This window comes from Mya arenaria, chromosome 4 (assembly GCF_026914265.1).
Source record: "Mya arenaria isolate MELC-2E11 chromosome 4, ASM2691426v1".
In the NCBI taxonomy this organism is placed as follows: Eukaryota; Metazoa; Mollusca; class Bivalvia; order Myida; family Myidae; genus Mya; species Mya arenaria.
Window position 1 is genome coordinate 19,085,700 of NC_069125.1, and position 19,915 is coordinate 19,105,614.

The 19,915-nt window shown below is 34.0% G+C and overlaps 2 protein-coding genes across 7 annotated transcripts in view; one reads left to right on the forward strand and one right to left on the reverse strand.

The window, feature by feature from the left end:
• Positions 1-3,479, reverse strand: part of LOC128232039 (atrial natriuretic peptide receptor 2-like) — a 47,836-nt gene extending 44,357 nt beyond the window's left edge. The window contains exons 1-2 of one of the 3 annotated variants that reach the window (XM_052945380.1): positions 2,801-3,479; positions 1,243-1,352 (exon numbers count right to left, since the gene is read on the reverse strand). In XM_052945380.1, the coding sequence (XP_052801340.1) occupies positions 1,243-1,352; positions 2,801-3,093 (403 nt within the window). In that variant the 5' untranslated portion in view covers positions 3,094-3,479. The remainder of the gene's footprint in view (positions 1-1,242; positions 1,353-2,800) is intronic. The other 2 variants (XM_052945379.1, XM_052945381.1) reach the window with 2 other exon arrangements.
• A 4,968-nt stretch (positions 3,480-8,447) lies between these two features.
• Positions 8,448-19,915, forward strand: part of LOC128231279 (uncharacterized) — a 46,726-nt gene continuing 35,258 nt past the window's right edge. Inside the window, exons 1-3 of one of the 4 annotated variants that reach the window (XM_052943895.1) lie at positions 8,448-8,514; positions 10,982-11,218; positions 12,738-12,753. In XM_052943895.1, coding sequence (XP_052799855.1) covers positions 12,740-12,753 — 14 coding nt within the window. In that variant the 5' untranslated portion in view covers positions 8,448-8,514; positions 10,982-11,218; positions 12,738-12,739. The other 3 variants (XM_052943894.1, XM_052943893.1, XM_052943891.1) reach the window with 3 other exon arrangements.

Consider the following 19,915-nt stretch of genomic DNA (forward strand, 5'->3'; position numbering starts at 1 on the left):
GCTGAGTTTGTGTGTATACCTTATGAAACTAACTGAGTTTGGGTGTATACCTTATGAAACTAGCTGAGTTTGTGTGTATATCTTATGAAACTAACTGAGTTTGGGTGTATACATTATGAAACTAGCTGAGTTTGTGTGTATACCTTATGAAACTAACTGGGTTTGGGTGTATACATTATGAAACTAAATGAGTTTGGGTGTATACATTATGAAACTAACTGAGTTTGTGTGTATACCTTATGAAACTAACTGAGTTTGGGTGTATACATTATGAAACTAGCTGAGTTTGGGTGTATACATTATGAAACTAGCTGAGTTTGTGTGTATACCTTATGAAACTAACTGAGTTTGGGTGTATACAATATGAAACTAACTGAGTTTGTGTGTATACCTTATGAAACTAACTGAGTTTGGGTGTATACATTATGAAACTGAGTTTGGGTGTATACATTATGAAACTAGCTGAGTTTGTGTGTATACCTTATGAAACTAACTGAGTTTATGTGTTGAAGCTGCACTCTCACAGATTGAACGTTTTGGCAATTTTTTTATTTGTTGTCTTGGAACGAGCCAATTTTTGCAATAAATCAATGGAAACCAGCTATATAAGACAGCTGACGAGAAATTACATCGCAGATTTTTTTATTTAAATTCCAAAAATGATGTTTTACGCATTTACAATTAGTAACGGTTTAAGCTATTAAACATTAGTTTTCGAAATGAAATATGAAAATCTACGATCTGATTTTTTGTCAGCAATCTTATATCATTGGTTTGCAGAAATTTATGCAAAATATTGCTCTTTCCAAGACAAAAATTAAAAAAAATATGTAAAAATGCTTTATATGTGAGAGTGCAGCCTTAACATTATGCATGATGTAAACGTATGTATATGCATTATGTAAAAAATGTATAAATACATTTTGTGTATATGCATTATGTTAACGTTTGTGTGTAAACATTACGTAATATTTGAGCATATTAATTATATCAAAGTTCGTGTGTGAAAATTATATGCATATTTATGTGTTCACATTATGAAAACGTCTTTGTATTTTTTTTGTAAATGTAACTGTGTATACATTATGTTAAAGTTTGCACATTTCGCAACATATTTTGATGAAAACAATAATTGTAATCTATGTATATATTTATTGCTTTTATGTTAGAATGGTAGACATAAAGTCCGAGGAATCATAAATCATCTTTAGTTTTGCTTAAATTGTGCATATGACGTTCTACCTGCGGAGCAAGGGGGACCAATAATGACATCGGGATCGTATTCTTCCACAGCCTTAACAAAAGATTCCATCGCTTGATTTGAGTCGCAGTTGGAATCATACCACTTCGCTCTGTAAAAATATTGAAACACATATATGTTATAACGAATGGCTAGAAGTCAAAACAAGAGAAGAAACTACAAGGCCAGGGGTGTAAAATATTTTTGGTATACACTAGGTTAAATGAGGGCATTATTATGTTTTATTCAAAATGTTTTGAATCATTCTTTGATCCGCGTGCAAAGTTACTTTTGTAGCTGGTTTGAACACGTCTCCTACTGCCTGAGTTTTGTAATAGTTTTACTGTCCCGATATTACAATAAAATAATACTAATAGGTTTTAATGCGTCAAGAAAATTTGATCATCTTTGATATGACAAACAACACAACGCGCCTTGTCCATTATTTAAAGCGTGACTTTTTAGTTAAGAGGAATTGCGTTAGGTATATTTCCTTTTATGTGCATTTTGTAGAAAATATGCGTCCCGGGCATGATTTGATCAAGCGGATTAGAGACCTCGTGCTAATGGATAGCGTTAAGACCGAGTAGATACATTGATTTGTCTTCACAGTAAAAGAAATGTATAAAAAAGGCCATTGTAAGGAAGCTTTTATACAGTTTCTTGAAGAAGCATGTCATACGTTTGTTCAGTAATGAACCAACGCAATATATTCGGAACTCCTCGGCCATTTCCATATTATTTTCATAAAAAATGTGTATTTTGTATAACTAAGTTTAAATTGATTGCCAGTGAAGTGTGTTATTGTATAAATAATCAAATTTCCAAAATGTAATAAAGTCATAAAGTTTTTTTTAAGGTCGTTGTTCTAAACTCAGTGTATTATTGCATAAATAGTTTAGATTCCTTGTAGTAAAGTCCTTAGGATTAACTGCTCATCATATTAAAAGTACTACGAAATCTACTTGCAGCGTAGTTAATGACAATAATGTAATTTTGACATCGGAAACCGACTATATACATACGAGGTTGTTTAAGATAAATATGGAAATTGGCCAATGTGTTCCTATTGATGTTATAGGTGTTGTGCATACTGTTATATGCTGCGATACGATGCCATGGGGCAAAACACACGGAAAACAACGAGTAATACAAGCAACATCATGTCATTTTGCTCTACCCATGTTGACGAGTTATCTCATTTTGAAGCTTAAAAAAACCCATTTTTTATTATATTTTAAAAATTTATGACTGAATTTTTCACTTACTTAAATTTCTATATATAGCCTGAGTAAACAGTGTTTATTATTAATTGTATTACATACTGTGAGGGTGTAGTAGTATTTTCTTGTAGTTTTATCAATGTCATGATATGAACCACGTCAAGGTTCCATGAATGGGAATTTCATTGTATTATGTTTATTAAAGTTCGTGCGTCCTTTACTGTAATTTTCATCTCGATGTAGTATGATATGTATTTGCAATGACTTCTAAAACTGATAATTCAACAATGAGCCATGAACTCCATTTTTGATATCTTTGCGGTTCACATAGTCTTACCTAACGTTCCAGCCCATCACACGACGTTTCTGACGAATAAACGCCAACGCCTGTTTCATGACTCCAACACTTGTACGAGCACTAAAATTGTGGTACTCTTTTTCGGGTGCCAACCAAGCAATTCGGAACTCTTGGTCATCCGGGTCCTTTTCATATCGTCTGCAATCTCCTTTAGGCTTAGGAATCACTTCTATTTTCTTCGGTATTTCGCTTTGGGTTACTACATTTGGATCGACCGTTCCACATTGAAGAAAATGAGAAAATACTATTCCGAACAGGAAGAAAACACCCATTGCTCTTTAATTATATTCCAAGATAGCAATGCTTACCATCTCTATGTATATATGCTGTGAACATTCTTAATCATAAACATACTCAAGTATTCAACAACATCAGTATACACATCTTGAAAGAAAAAAAAAACGACTAATGAAATTATAACCACAAGTGTACCGTATTCCAATAAAATATTACTTTATTTTGGAACGCATGTACAATGAAAGAAAATAAATCCAAGACAATATCACTCCCGTAGCTAAAACACACGTTTATTAATTCACTATTTTGTTTCTATACGATCCGCCATTGTCTAAACGTTACGAATGGTGTAAGAACCAATCAGTTTCGCTAAACAATAAAGTTAGACAGTTGGGCCGTTTCATTAATTATCTGTGCAGAGAAGCGTAAATACGACAACATATGACTTGTCATAGATTTGCGTTTTACCTACTGTTGATGCACCTCTTGGTTTCACTTGACATTTAAGTTACTCACTCACGGTCCAAATATGTCTAGACGTTACATTTTGGACTTAACAGAATGCACATTGCGTTAATATAATTAAATCAATTGTAATTAATACAGTTAATAAAGTTATTGTGTCTGCGTTGGTTGTTTACAAATGTGTTAGGCGAATGTCATCAATATGAGCAGAATGTCGTATACAAACTCTGGTTTGGTAATAACACGAGAAACTGCAACTACCGGGGATGCAATTGGCAGACTTATGAAGTTTAATTTAGACAAGAAAATTGTAACATAAGGATATGAACATTTTGGGCCGGCAAATCAGAACAGGCACATTCCGGGGACTCAACTTTAAATTTGTCCATAGACTTAGCCGCGTTATGAATAAAATTACTCACCATTTCCCCATCAGAGTAAATAACGAAAAACTTATTGACTGAATTTGCATGCTTCTCCTTAAATGTTTTCGTGTGTGAGGTTCAATATTATTATTCCTTATATTCCCTCAGTTTGTAAAAGTCATTTTGCTTAAAAATCTATTTGACTGATTTATAGACTGATAACGAATTTGATATTCATGGAAATAAAAATGGGTAAGATGTTTAATGGATATTGATCTATCTGCGTTTACTCAAGGTTATTGTTTAAATTATCAAATTATAAACTCTTAGACTAATTGAATACAAAAAAAAATGTTTCTGTGATTTAACCTATTTTATACATCACCTGTATATCATGACCCCTTTGCCATACTTTATATGGCCAATGGCTTGAAATAAAATGTATCTTATTTTATCTGATCTCATTAAAAATGATAGTGTTTAATTGATAGCTTCTCCTTCAACAACACAATCACTTAAAGCAATCACAGACATAAAGCGCTTCAATTTCTCAATGAAATGACCTCGAAGAAAAGCGAGCGTTTTTGTATTCTATTATTTATGCGAAAAATATATTCTTAAAATAATCATGAGTTAATATTCCAACTGCTTAAATAATATAATGTTCAAGTACACTTGTCACGAATATTCAGTTCAGAATGTATTCAATACTTTTTACATATTGTACTTAAATTAAGTGCTGCACATTTATATTTACTCAAGGTAACAAATTTGTTTGACTGAAGCGCCCTTTCACTAAATGAAAGTCCCAAGCTCTTCAGGGATAATTTCCGCTATAGTTACAGATCTTTTTCTTTTGTTATAAAAAGTGAATGCCCCGGACATGAACGATCATTAGAATCTGTCCTGTTTTCATATTTTCCAACACAAATAATTCTTCTTCAAATTCAGATAGTGCTTGTTATACTGCACACGTATTTGTTGAGGTCCCGAGCCGCTGTAAAAGTAGAGAGGTAGATAATTTTTACATGTTGATGATCTGATGTTGATGAACATCACTTGTAATATGTGTAGTGACAAGTTTGATCATTGTTGAAGTTTAATTATAATTTAAGCGAACTGAGCTGAAATGAATCACTTTCTCTAGTGAGCATGAAACCCAGGACTGGCTCGGTGGCATTTCACAACTACATCAACCCACACACTTGATAGCTGATCAGTCCTTCACTCGAATTCACTGAACTGTTAAAGATACATCAAACAAGTATCAAATATATCTGCGTAGTAGAAGAACCAACAGTTCGTATGTTTGATTGACCATGCTAAGTACTAACCAACAGTTCATATCTTTAACTGATCATGCAACGTGTTGACCAACAGCTTATACGTTTTACTGACCATGCCAAATATTCAAGTTTTAACCAACAGTTCACATGTTTATCTGACCATGTAAATTATTAACCAACAGTTCATACAATTTTTTTTAGTAAGCATTGCGTTACACTCTTAGGCGTAATGTTTCAGGGTTAGTTGTAATTCGGCTCAGTTAGCATTTTGGCCCAGTTACCAGTTCCATTTGGCCTGGCCCTTTTCTGCCTCACTTTGGGTTATGAACGCAAGTAATAAAAAACTGATAGTACCTAAAATACTGTTTAATGGTTGCAGTTTTCAAGACAACACCGAGCGTAAGCTCTGCGACCAGCTCATACACGGACGAACATACATGTTAGTTTGTAACTGAATAATTCCGGAATCTGAAAGTCACTAAGAAATGAACACTTTTTTATACTTTATTTACATACGTGTGGCGTTGATCAAAACAAATATATACTATAAAACAAACAATGATTGTAGTGGACAAAACTGGACCAGGTCTAAATGGTCCAGGTAGAAATAGTACGTACCTAGCTGGATTGGTCCGTTTCCGTTGTATTAGTGCGCCTTTTTGTCCAGCGAGACGACGTTTTAATAAGACAGCATTTTATACGGTGTAATCTCATTTGGATGGTGTTCGTTATTAGCTATATCATTACGGCCACAAGCCGTATCATTTGTTAATATTCAGTCAAAAGCCGCGGTGTTTTGTTCGAACCTCATCACAAATGCATGGTGAGCGGCGACTGGTAAAAGAAAACATGCACGATCGTCGAATGCTTGACAGTTTAGATTTCTAAGGTGATCTTACGTTTATAATGAAGAGCATAGCAACCATAAAATTATGATTGAAACGAAGTGCACATCAACTTAATGCTGATAATTAAGTACAAGGCACATCTAATGTTGCTGGCAATATTAAACAATGCCAACTTATGCTGTAAATTTAGTACAAGGCCAATTAATGATGAACATATACTGATATAGTTTGGAAATAGACTATTATGAGTACAGAACCCAATAACGCGGAGTAAAAGGTCACCTAATGCTGGTAAAGGAAATGTAGCACAAGGCCAAAGTAGATTGGAGGTCAGCTATAATGCTTGTAAAGAGTATGCCACTTTATGCTGGAAATATAGAACAAGGCCACAGTATGCTGAAAATAGAGTACAAGGCCACAGAATGCTGAAAATAGAGTACAAGGCCACAGTATGCTAAAAATTATGCTGAAAATAGAGTACAAGGCCACAGAATGCTGAAAATAGAGTACAAGGCCACAGTATGCTAAAAATTATGCTGAAAATAGAGTACAAGGCCACAGTATGCTGAAAATAGAGTACAAGGCCACAGTATGCTGGAAATATAGCACAAGACCACCGGATCGGAGTTGGCTTACCCACTAGTTCCCAACGGATGCTTTTCGCTGAAGGGATCTGTTGAGTCTTGGGGCCGCGCACGTTACGCCAATCGTTTCCCTTTTTGGTTCTCCGGATGCCGTCCCATTTGGCTCTTGAGACAGGGCCTTTACGCCGACCAGTTTTCCGACCATTCTTCAACCCAATATGAAATCTATGGACACAATTTTCAGTCACAAGCTGCATTAGCATTTCCTTTTTTTTCGATCGCTCCACATTAATAAGTATGGTGTACACATTATATTGCCATTACGCTATTATTATAATATACGTATTAGTTCATGTTTTGTGTTGGATTTTAGTTCGACATAGCCAATCAAGACAAGGAAATATGCTGCTTTTTGTCTAAACTATACCGGAAAAGGCTCTTACTTGCATGCTAAAATAAACTGTACAAAATGCATAGAGGTAATACTAACTGAACTACATGATAATTGTAAGAAATGGCCAGCGAGGCCATTACTTGAATAAAAACACACAATTAAAAGCAGTATTTTTGACGATATTCTGGTTTTAAGGGTTTGGGGGGAGAGACACCCTTACGTCATGGTCGATTGTTCGTGCATTTATCGGACGATGCCCATAAAATTGCTATAACTTGTTGTCTCGGAACATCGAGGGTTGCTCATATTGTTGACCCCTGATAATTTAAATACGAGGTATTCATGGCACAAAACACAGCCGGCAGTTGCGTTGACATGACCCCCTCCCCCTATGGTCACTAACCCCTCCTTAAAAAATACTTTTTTTACTTATTTTTAAAAGCTGCACTCTCACAGATTGACCGTTTTTGACAACTTTTTTTTTGTCTTGGAATGAACCAATTTTAGCGTAAATGGCTGGAAACCAGTGATATGAGACTCCTGGCAAAAAATCAGATCGCAGTTGTTCAATTTTATGTTCGATAAATGGTGTTTCGTACCGATTAACTCATTTTTCTTAAAGCGTTAGAAACGCTTTTGTCATAAAACATCACTTTTCGACCTTAAATATGAAAAACTGTGATCTGCTGTTTTTTTGTCAGCATCCGTCTATCACTGGTTTCTTGACATTGGAAAAGAAATTGCCTCATAACAAGAAGAACAATATCAAAAATTGTCAAACGGTCAAGCTGTGAGAGTGCAGCTTTAAGGAGGTGGGTGGGGTGGGGGCTAAGGATGGGTCATGTCAACGCAATTGCCGCCTGTGACACAAAGCAATACACACAGAGAAGGAAAGATAGAACTTCATTCACTCAGCTCGGTATATATTCAATATATATTGCCTAAGAACAAGACTTAGTTATACAAAAGAAAACAAGCAACACAAGATATAACGATTTTCCTTGTAGAACAGTTGCCAAATCGGAATTTGAACATCTACGCAGAAATCCAACTAGCGTTATTAACAAAATTAGTCCTACACGTGAAATGGTTAATTTACAGTGAAAGAGACAGTCCATCAACGTTACAACTCGGTCGATTTCCGTCAAGCTTCGAGATAGTTAATTATGTTGGATAATAGCCGAAGTATTCCGATTGTCACTCCAATTGAGATCATTTTATAGTGGTGTGTAGCCCAAAGCATTTGCATTTTTTACAACCTTGTGTTTAATTAGCTCAGCGAATCATAGCGTAGGATAATACTTTTCTGTCAAATAAATGCTCTTTCGTTAGTGTTTTGAGCATTGCAAATATTCCAAGCTCGCATTGTTTGGATTTAAACATTTTAGATAATGTTCGCTCATATTATTTTGTCTTTGCGTTTGAATTTATGTTCTACTTTCAGTTTTGAAACTCAAGTTCATGGTCATATTCTGTCGCCCCGCCCCCTCTTGGTAACATGTCAACAAACACAGGTAAGACTTGATATTCGACCCAAGATTAACTACAGAGACTTATTTCCTGCTATGGTGATAGGCTTTTGAAGGATTGTTTAGCTCATTTGGATTGTTATTCAGGTGTGTCTAATAAATCTGCCCTATCAGATCAGAGCTATTGTTTATTATCCTATACTTAAGTTGTAAGTATCATATTTATTGTTCATAATGCATGATTTAAAGAGGTTTATTAAAACTGATGGTTGATAATTGGTAGCAATATAATGTTCAGGTGTATTTGTATAGAAGCATGGTAAAAACCATTGAGGCATGAATCATGCCATCGATCACTTGATGTGAATGTTGCAGAAATGATAATGTAGTGCAATGTACAAGATGCGCAGTATTTTATGCAATTGTATCACGGACATTTAAACTAGGTTTATAGGTCTGTGATTGTATGAACATTCACTGTGCACTGTCTTAATTTTATCTTTTGGAGGTGTAGAATTAGTATTTTTAACTTAATTATTTAAGGGAATGACATGTGTGTAACATTCATTTTTAGTTAGTCAGTTAATGACATACATGTTCACATGTAGCCTAACTTGGTGTTATTATCGGTGTTGTCATCAGCACGCAAAAACTTTAACCATCTCCATAACTCAGAAAACATTCAAGTTAATATTTTGTTTATATGACCCTATGTTCGCATGCTATCAGAAACAATATGCATTTTTAGCTCGACTATTCGAAGAATAGATGTGCTATACTACTCGCCCAAGCCTCGGCATCGGCGTCTGGTTAAAGTTTTAGGGCAAGTTGGGATTTTCACTTATAAGTCCAATACCCTACATTCAATTGACTTAATACTTCACGCAGTTGTTCAGGTCCATCACATGATGAGGTTAGATAACTCCATATTATTGACTTAGGTTAAAGTTTTAGGGCAGGTTAAAGTTTAAGGGCAAGTTGGGATTTTCACTTAAAACTCCAATACCATTCATTCAATTGACTTAATACTTCACACAGATGTTCAGAGCCATCACATAATGAGGTTAGATAACTCCATATAATCTTTTATACAAATTATGTCCCCTGATTGACTATGGAACTTAGTTTAAAGTTTTAGGGCAGGTTGGGATATTGTTTAATTACTTCTATACCCTTCATTCAATTGACTTAATACTTCACACACTTGTTCAGGACCATTACCCAATGAGGTTACATAACTCCATATCCTTAATACAAGTTATGGCCCCTGATTGACTTAGGTTAAAGTTTTAGGCAAGTAAAAGTTAAGGGCAAGTTGGGATTTTAATAAAAACTTCTATACCGTTCATTAAATGCACTTTATAAAATTCAAAATCATTTACGACCATCTTACAACAAGAAACATTACTTTCTTTCATTTTTTAATTTTTTTTTTAATTTCCTTTGAAAGGCATATTTGTATATTCTTAACCACATTTTCATAATGGGAAATCAAGTTATTTGAATGACTTACATCATTGTTTGGGCGGGCTGGTGGGAGGGCAGCATCAAAGTCACCTTATGTATCGAATTATTTTAGTTAGGTTTGACATTAAAGAGACCAAACTTGGTATTATTACATCGTTATTGTATTGTAAGTCAAAGCGGCGTAGTCGAGTGCGCTGTCTTATGACGGCTCTTGTTATGTGAAGCAAGGCCCATAACCCACCCGTGTGTTCAGTATACATGTTTGCGGGGAACGTTCGCTGTTAGGTTTCCCGCTTGCAGTGTATGCGCTGCATTGCAACAGGGATACAAAACAGAACAGTTTGCTTACATTAGGCAAACACTCACCATACTCCAGGATTTGATATTTGTTGATTTATGCCACAATAACAGATTCACCAGGAATTTATTTGTGGTGCTCTTGTTTATTTTATTTTTTTAAGAAATACATGTCTTCAATTGTACAATTTTTATTTTTTTTTTTTTTTTTTTAATAAATAACATCAATTTGGATCAAACATCACAAACATTAACCAGTCTTATTCAGTAAAAACAAAAATCCATCTTAAAATATTTTAAGCCGAAAAGAAAAAGAAGAAACGAGCTAAGATAGTTGACAGGTTATATGAATAATTATTTATGTTACCTTTTGCAATTATGAAGCTTCACCTGTTGTATCATTCAATTTTTGACAAATGAGTTCCAATTCAATTTTGTTTTATTTTTTCAATACCTGGTATTGATATTATTGTTAAGATTCTAGATTCATTGTGAATGTTTATTTGATTCTGTGATGCTGTTTAGTTTGTATTTTGTATTTTATGTACCTATAATGTAACTTACTTATTGAGAAGAAAGAAAATATTTAAAAAGGGTTTAATTACCATTAAATATTTTAACTGTAATGTATATGTTAAAATATCAGATATCTTCTATAGAATTGTGTTGCAGTGATATAACAAAAAATGTATCAACCACTAAGTCTATTATTTGATGTGAAAACTAAGATATTGTTTCATCATTTTAGAATTGTAAGTGATGGCCACCTAGCAGTCTCATTAGAGGTACCAGCAGACTCAGGGACAACAGAACACAACGACCCCTTACCTGGCCCCTCGGCGACCCCCTCTCCAACCAACTGTGAACAAGACTTGCCACCTACAAAGGTTAAGGAAAAAAGGAACTCCCTGTCCGCAGGAACTAGGGACAAGAAAAGGTCCAAAACAAAGTCAAAAGTCCAGTTTAGGCGTGATAGCTTCGAAAGGTAATAGTGTACAACAATAGTTTATTTTTTTTTAGCTACTGCATTGTAAATCATGCTCGTTTTCTCTTGCTGCACTTAAGCATATCATTTCCTTGTATGTAATAAATTGTGCAAAATACTAGTAAATGTTTATTCTCTCCTTAAAATGACAATATTGAAAGGGATTAAAAGCATTTAGTGGTCGAAATTGTATTTTGACCTTATTGGGATGTCAGTATTTTTCAAATTTGCGAACATTTAGTTTGGCAAATTAGCAGTCATATATTATTGATTTTAATCAGGTGATTTGGTATATAAAGACAAAGGCTGGGCCAGTAAAGAAAATATAACTTCAACCGCTAAGCTTGTTAAAGGGTTACTAGTATGCATTTAGCTGAATTAACGGTAATATTACATGTGTCACCTTAAAGTATTTATTTTGGATAATGCATACTTATAATCTTTAACCCTTACAAAGTATTTGAAATGAAAATGACACATTTTAACAATATATATTGAGAACATACTTTAAAGGTGCACCCTCACAGATTGAACGTTTTGACAACTGTTTTATTTTTTTATCTTGGAACGAGCCGTTTCTTGTGAAAATCCATGAAAACCAGTAATATAAGACCGCTGACAAAAAAATTAGATCGCAGATTTTTATATTTATGTTCGAAAAAAAAATTATGCATTTTTCTTAAACCGCTATTAATGGTTTAAGCCATAAAACATTAATTTTCGAACGGAAATATGAAAATCTACGATCTGATTTTTTGTCAGCAACATTATATCACTGGGTTGACAGATATTTACTCAAAAATTTGCTCTTTCCAAGACAAAACATTTGTTACATGAATGGTATATCTGTGAGAGTGCAGCTTTAAGATATGTTGTTCAAATAGTTTTTATATATTAACATATGCCACATCGTTACAAGTGCTTATTGCTTTTGGAATGAAAGTTACTTATACATTTGTTAATTGCTATCGTTGAAATGAACTCAAACATAGGCAAAGAATTTCCGAATTGGCAGACCTAAGTATAATATATCATTTTGATATCGTTATTTAAACAACAGCCAAATGATTTGATAAAATAAATATCAAACAGATGAAATTCATTCCACTTTCAATGAAATACTGCCCAATAGTCAATATACAATCAAAACATTAAGTCTGTGAAAGGAAAATAATAAAACTGGATTGAAAACCGAAATTGGATTTAAAGGTAGTTGTATACAGGCTATATTAGTATACCAAAGTAAAAGTAATTGTCAAATTCATTTTAATCTTTGGACTTTATAAAAGAGTCAATTTCAGGTAAGTTTTGATGGATAGAATTTCTATGTGTAATCTTTACATCAAAGGGGTTTCTTTTGGGGAAAAAATATTCTATATATATATTGTATTGAGAATATATATTCAGGGTAAAATAAATGAGAGAAACCCCTGTGATTTTATGATAATATGATAAAATTAAGTCATTTTTCAATTAATAATGTTGTTTTGTTTAACATGACATTTTTGTGTCTATGAAGGCATGGCCAAATATAGGTATGATTATGCACGAGAGTGAAAGTTACTGACACTGGTTGTTTAGGGGTACCATACTTTGTGAATCATTTAGCCTGAATTAAATGTGAACTTTTGCAATTGTTTTCTTGTGTCACTTGTTCATTTACAGTGTAAATAAAATCTGAAATATTTAATATACTGGAATTGAGGTATTTTTTTAAAATATTTGATGTTTCATTTTCATGTTGATTGATTTTTACTTGCCATATTTATTGGTTGAATTGTCAGCATATTGGTCCTTCATAGGGCTAAAAAAAATTGGTTAAGGTTACATTTTTTTCAAAAACAGGTAGGGTAGGTAGACTTTTTTTAAGGCTTTATGTAAGAAGCTTATTATCAGCATTGGGTAAACAATAATGGCGTCAAATTAATCTTCTGTATAAAGCTTTAATGATTTTTAAACTACATATTAAAACACACACTTTTTTCCTGACTATAAAAAAAGGTAGGGTCCTATTTCATATAGTGGGTAAACCTGAACTTATTATGTATTTTTAGGCCTTTAAAAAAAAAACTTTTTTGGTTTGTCTGATTAACTTAATGATTCTTCCATGAACCCATTTTCAGGGGTAAGAAGCAAAGGAGATAAACAGGACTAGGATCATTAAAGGCAAGGCTTTGTCAGGGAAAAAAATTCAACCATTAAATATGTTGTCATTTATTTTTAGGTCTATTTGAAGATAAATCGTTTGTCTGGCTGAGCCATTGTACATTTAGACTAATTAAATTTCATTTTTGAACAGTAATTTCATATTGATTTACTGTCTATTAATACATTATCAATTTAATTGTGGACACTTATGAACTCAGTTGATATGCTTGGAAAATTTGATTTTGTACGATATTTACCTCAATTGAAAGAAAACAAGCAGATAGGATTGTGGGTTCAGCAAAAAAGCAATTGCAATAAGAAATTATCATTATCACAGTGTTCATATTTTAGGGTTCTGTTCGTAATTTGGAACAAAATAGATTATTTATTTTGTTGTACATGTTTTCATGTACTATAGTAATAGAAACCTATGCATGTAGCACACAAGGTGGTCATTTTATGCACGTTATGTTTTGATGCTGATAATGCTGTTCAATGATTTATAATTACATTCCCGTAGAATTTTCTGTAGAGACACATTGACCTTTATTTGCATGACCCACACAGTGTTGCTATGTTATTGTTTAGAAAAAAAAACAAGTAATTGGGATAGCCTTAAAGTGTCATCTTTGTTGTTGTCTCCGTCATGAAGAAAACCTTGGCCGTAACTCAACAAAATCAGAAATGATACTTACATGTTGTCATATAGTAGTGGCTTAAATAATTGTCGATTACTGCACTATGAATGGAAAGGTTTAACGCCAAATGCTCATAATCTCAATGGTATTTAATGATAACAAAATAAATCTTGGTTAGTGTGCGACTGTTTGAGGTGTCTATACCAGTCACGGGTTTGAGCCCCATCAGTCCAGGGCACATGCTGTCTGCCCCTCGGTACTTCACACTGACTCCTACCCAGGACACAGACTCAATTATTACAGCTGTTTCACAATGATGCTTATATATACATGTATAAGTATTAATTTTATATCAGTACAAAAAGGTCCAAAAACATTTCTTTTACTTAAAGTACAGTACCTTAAATTTGGAAATAACTTATAAATACTTATCAATTGCATAGAACCCAACCTGTCCAATTGTATAACTGTAATGGATTATAGCAAGTTAATCCATTTAAAAGAGATTTTAATAAACAGCAATAATGACATTAACAGGATTTCAGTTAATTGAAAATTCAGTTAATCTGTCATGTCGGTTCGCATTAAGAGATGGACTGTTCAGAAATTTCAATTAAAATGTTGGGTTTTTGAGGAAAAAACACACAGATTTTTTTTTTGAAAACAAACTTTTTATATATATGGACTCATCTATGGTTTAGAAATCTTTAGTGGTCAAAATGTTATTTTGTTCAATGAGAAGGCAGTTCACTTCAAATTTTCCAATACATTTATTTCAGTAAATCAGCAGTCAGCCGTTATCAATTTTAATCAGGTGAAGCGATAGATATAAACAGTGGCTGCCCAGTTAGTGGGTAGTTTTCAAATATTATGTAGACCACTAAAATACTTTTAGCATGTACTTTTAGTATATTGTGTTGCATCAAACCATAAAAAAAAAATTTTTTGTCTTATAATCTTTCCATTTAATACCTATATTTCATCACTGAGGCAAGGGAGGTTGGGTGCAGATTTTTGTGTTGGGGAATCAAATGTCTTGGGATGTACAAACTGGCGAAGTTAATATTCCGGGTAGAAGTATAACTGGGTCTGTCAATTAAACCTGTCTGTTTAGAAATACCTGAAATGCCCAAAACAGTGCCCATTGTCCATACCCAAACTCCTGGGTGAAAATGTAATTTTCAATAAATACCATAAACGATGCCATTTGGACGTTTTGAACCCATTTATGCACCGTAGTACCTAGAATTTAGTTTATTACTATTGTTTTGGAAATGGGTGTGGTTGTTATGTCTTGTGCCAAATATATAGTGAATGAAATAAAAGTCACCAAAAAAATCAATCACTTGGTGCATTATAGATATCAGATCATAGGAATTCATTGCGTAATAATTATCAAGAACATCTTTGATATACAAAGTCTTAAAATTTAAACTACAAGAGTTCAGAAATTTGACATACTAGTAGTATAAATTATGCTCTTTTGCACCCATCGATTGACTTCTGATAACCATATTGTTTATAGGGCTCTGAAATGAAGTCGCATACTCCTCTATGTAAGCATTATACAATACAAGCTCGTTAAACATGAATCATTTATTCATAGTATCTTATTGAGACAATCTTTTGCTCTTAAAAAGACCACGTATTTGTCTCATGATTTGATTGTTGAGAACTATAGAGTCGTTACCAGACTTGTTGTCTTTTAAATTATTAAATCTTTAATAATAATACTTGGATTTTGAAGTTTTGAATCTTGTCTTGTATTGATGATTTTAACGACGTCTTTTTTTAAAGTTTTAAAATGATTTTTAGCCAATATATGCCATCATAAGGGATGTTGTTGAGAAATAATATTCTAGATGATGGAATACCATACCAGGTATGAATTTAATTAACCTTAAAATGTCCTTTTACCTTGTCTGTTTTTCTTAGAAATTTACGATAAATGACTGAGATATTGTCATATAGCCTTTGTGTGATTGTCAGCTAGGCATTGTGCGTCAGCGTACAAAAACATTAATATTAGTCATGCAAATGAAACTAGGTAACACATGTTGCCAGGGACAATACATTCTTGTACAGTAATGCCTATGACTCCAGCTTTAATAATTATCAAGTTAGGCCCATTTTGTGACTGAAAACCAACAGACTTAAATGTTGGCATTTCTTCTACGGCACCCTAATGTTTTATAAATTCATGAATATGCTTCAATTTGCTATGATATTTTACAATAAAACCTACTGCCTTTTGTTATGTGCAAAACCCAAGTCTATTTGCTTTTAAGGTCAAGGTCACCCTTGCATGTTGAAGTTCTCATAAACTTGTATATAATACCAAATTATATAATTTCAAATCCTTCAAATCTTTAAGTCAGCTAATTCGCTTTGTAATAAAGGTAATGTCTCTGATAAAAGCAAGATAGATCTAAAGTCAAGGCCTTTTTAGCTCACCTGAGCACGAAGTGCTCAAGGTGAGCTATTGTGATCGCCCTGTGTCCGTCGTCCGTCGTCATCGTCCGTCATTCGTCGTCAACAATTTGACTGTTAACACTCCAGAGGTCACAATTTGGGCCCTATCTTAATAAAACTTGGTCAGAATGTTACCCTCAATAAAATCTTGGATGAGTTCGATATTGGGTCATCTGGGGTTAAAAACTAGGTCACCGGGTCAAATTAAAGGAAAAGCTTGTTAACACTATAGAGGTCACATTTATGACTGTATCTTCAGGAAACTTGGTCAGAATGTTAATCTTAATACTCTCTAGGTCAAGTTTGATTCTTGGTCATGTGCAGTCAAAAACTAGGGCACCAGGTCAAATTGAAGGAAAATCTTGTTAACACTCTAGAGGTCTCATTTATGACTGTATCTTCATGAAAGTTGGTCAGAATGTTTTTATTAATAATTTTTAAGTCAAGTTTAAATATGGGTCATGTGCGGTCAAAAACTAGGTCCCCAGGTCAAATCATAGAAAAAGCTTGTTAGCACTCTAGAGGTCACATTTATGACTTTATGTTTATGAAACTAAGTCAGGATGTTTATATTAATTAGCTCTAGGCCAAATTTGGATCAAGGTCATGTGTGGTCAAAAACTAGGTCACCAGGTCAAATTAAAGGAAAAGCTTGTTAACACTCTAGAGGTCACATTTATAAAGGCTTCTTCATGAAAGTTAGTCAGAATGTTAACATTAATTATCTCTAAGTCAAGTATAAAACTGGGTCGTGTGTGGTCAAAAACTAGGTCATAAGGTCAAATCATAGGACTAGCTTGTTAGCACTCTAGAAGTCACATTTATGACTGTATCATCAGGTATCTTGGTCAGAATGTATATATTGAATACCTCTAGGCCAATTTCGAATCTGGGTCATGTGCAGTCAAAAACTAGGTCACCAGGTCAGATTTAAGAAAAAGCTGGCAGTCTGTACGAAAGTCATTATCACATTGCAGGACACGAGGTCCTGCAATACAGTCTACATTGCAGGACCGGACTAGTTTTTGCAGGACCAAAAAATTTATGTACATCTTAGTGAAAGTCAGAGCTTCCAACAGGGTCTAAAATCCAAGTCAATGACTCTTGAGATCTGATTTTCAAGATTCAATATCAGATCTCCAAGTGTCATTGTTCTTTTTTTCTTAATACTTGGTCTTTCTTCATAAATTATAGTTCTCATCTGTCATAAGATGGCATTGCAAGGTACACGATTATCCATACGTCCAAAACTGAAATAATAAAAACAAACAAATCCAGTGTTTTATTAGGATCAGCTGTATTAATCCACTTTTCATTCTAGAAAAATCTCAAGTAAGAGAAAAAAATATTATCAATTTTACTTAATAGTATATCCGTGCTCCAGTCAGTATTTGAAAAGGGTAGGGTGCTAGGCTATTAAAGGGCACTTTTGATGCGCATTGAATGAGCCCTAATGGGACATAACTGCAAGGGCCATTGCTCAATTCATAATGTGTATATGTGTAGTAACTACTTTCAATACTACAGTAATCATAAGTTTGCTATGAACACTTTAGCTGTTATTTTTACTTTAATTAGTGTCAAAATTATGTATATTTTGTATACTTTAATTTCTGAAATTTTGCTCTGTCAAACAAAAGGGCACAGAAGGGTGGAAAAGTACAGCAGGGTGCCACACCCTGCTATATAGGCCTAGCTGGAGCACTGGACTATACCTTGTTGTTTTATTTCCTGCTCTTAGGTGGTTAAAAAATTCCAAGGGTCAAAACATGGAAAATTATGTTCTGACACTTGTGAACATATTATTTATTAAATGCATGTTCAGTGAAAACAGGAATTATGCATGTAACCGGTAAACCCTATGCATCAGAATCCTACATGCAACAGCGATTGTTGAGTTGCACCGACATTTCTCATTTCTATTTTCAGTTTCACTTTCATGTTTTTCATTTTGTCCGGAAGCAAACAAAACATTCAATGTTCCTATTGTCAATAATGCAACATCGTTTTTATTTTTTAATAAATGGCATAACAATAAAACAATAATAAATCTATAATATTACAGAACTTTATTGTACACTGAAAACGTTTTACGCGTTCTTCTTTCACTTTAATTAAAATTGACAGAAGGTAAGCGTGCACCTGTTTCCCGTGCTTTTTAGACCACGTGCAGGGTTGTCAACAAGTTTTTGTTGAAGCGACTGAAACAGAAAAGTAGGCGGCCAGCTAGGGGGATCCGTGGGCATCCCCCCCCCCCCCACCCGTAATATTTTGAAATTCAGCGCTTCATTTCCTGCATTCTGGGGCATTTTGGCACGGACCTAGTTTATAGGTCCGTGATTTTGGGAGTATTTAATTAATTAACCATTCACTTCCTAGATACGCAATTTTACTTATCTATCCATAGCTTCATACATACCGAGATCCACGATCGATAGCTTCATAGATACGCAATGTTAAGTACTTGTAATGTAGGGTCATTTATTTTCATATCTGCTGCTTGTTTATTTCCTAAAAATTTATTTCCATGAAGTATTAACATCGCTAAATACAATGCACTGAAAAAACAACACTATGTTACTATTTTAAGAATTTTGGAAAATCGCGAAATAAGGTCATGGTATCAAAGATGTAAAAAAAACGTTGACTGCGCAGGTTTGTGGGCATTCCTGTCTCGTTTTCCTCGTGGAAACAATTCTGCAAGTTATAATTAACTACCAATAATACAACTATATTTAATTGATCACGAGCCTGACGTCACAGGTCATGGTTCAGAATCGTGTCAATATGTCGGCAATGTTGAATAAACAAATACGCCGAATCGTAAGATAATGATTCCGATTATCGGAAAATTTCAAACCAGTCAAGGCGCTGCTCTAAATTTCGAAAAGAGATGTTATAGGCGAAAAGGGCCGTTTTTAGCGGTAAGGAACATTTATTACCAAAGAAACTCGCCAGCATTTTTTTTCTTCCGGAAAGGTATCCGTTAATTTGCATAATGGGCGGAGTTAACACGTCATTGAGTTTGAGTGCTGCTAATTGACATGGAAACCTTCAGATTCCAGATCGATAATCAGTTGTCACTTCGGGTGTTAATTGCTCTTGACTTTAATTGATTTAAAAGGCATTTAGATCATGCCTTGCGGCTCCTTTTAAATGATTAATAATACACATTTATGATATCATTTTCGGGTCATTTACGATTTCTGTGCGTCAAAACCCGTGGAGCTCGGGTCGATAAACGCCCTGATTAAGTTGGTTTGATCAAGTAAACATAGGTTAGTTAATAATATTCACATGATACACGATTAACACATATTTATTTAATCATTTTGCCCCACAAATTATTGCCGGACACGCGGGCCTGCAAAATAGCTGCGATTGTCGGACCTCGTCATTTATTACCGGCGGGAGCCGAGGTCCGACGAACTTTCGTACA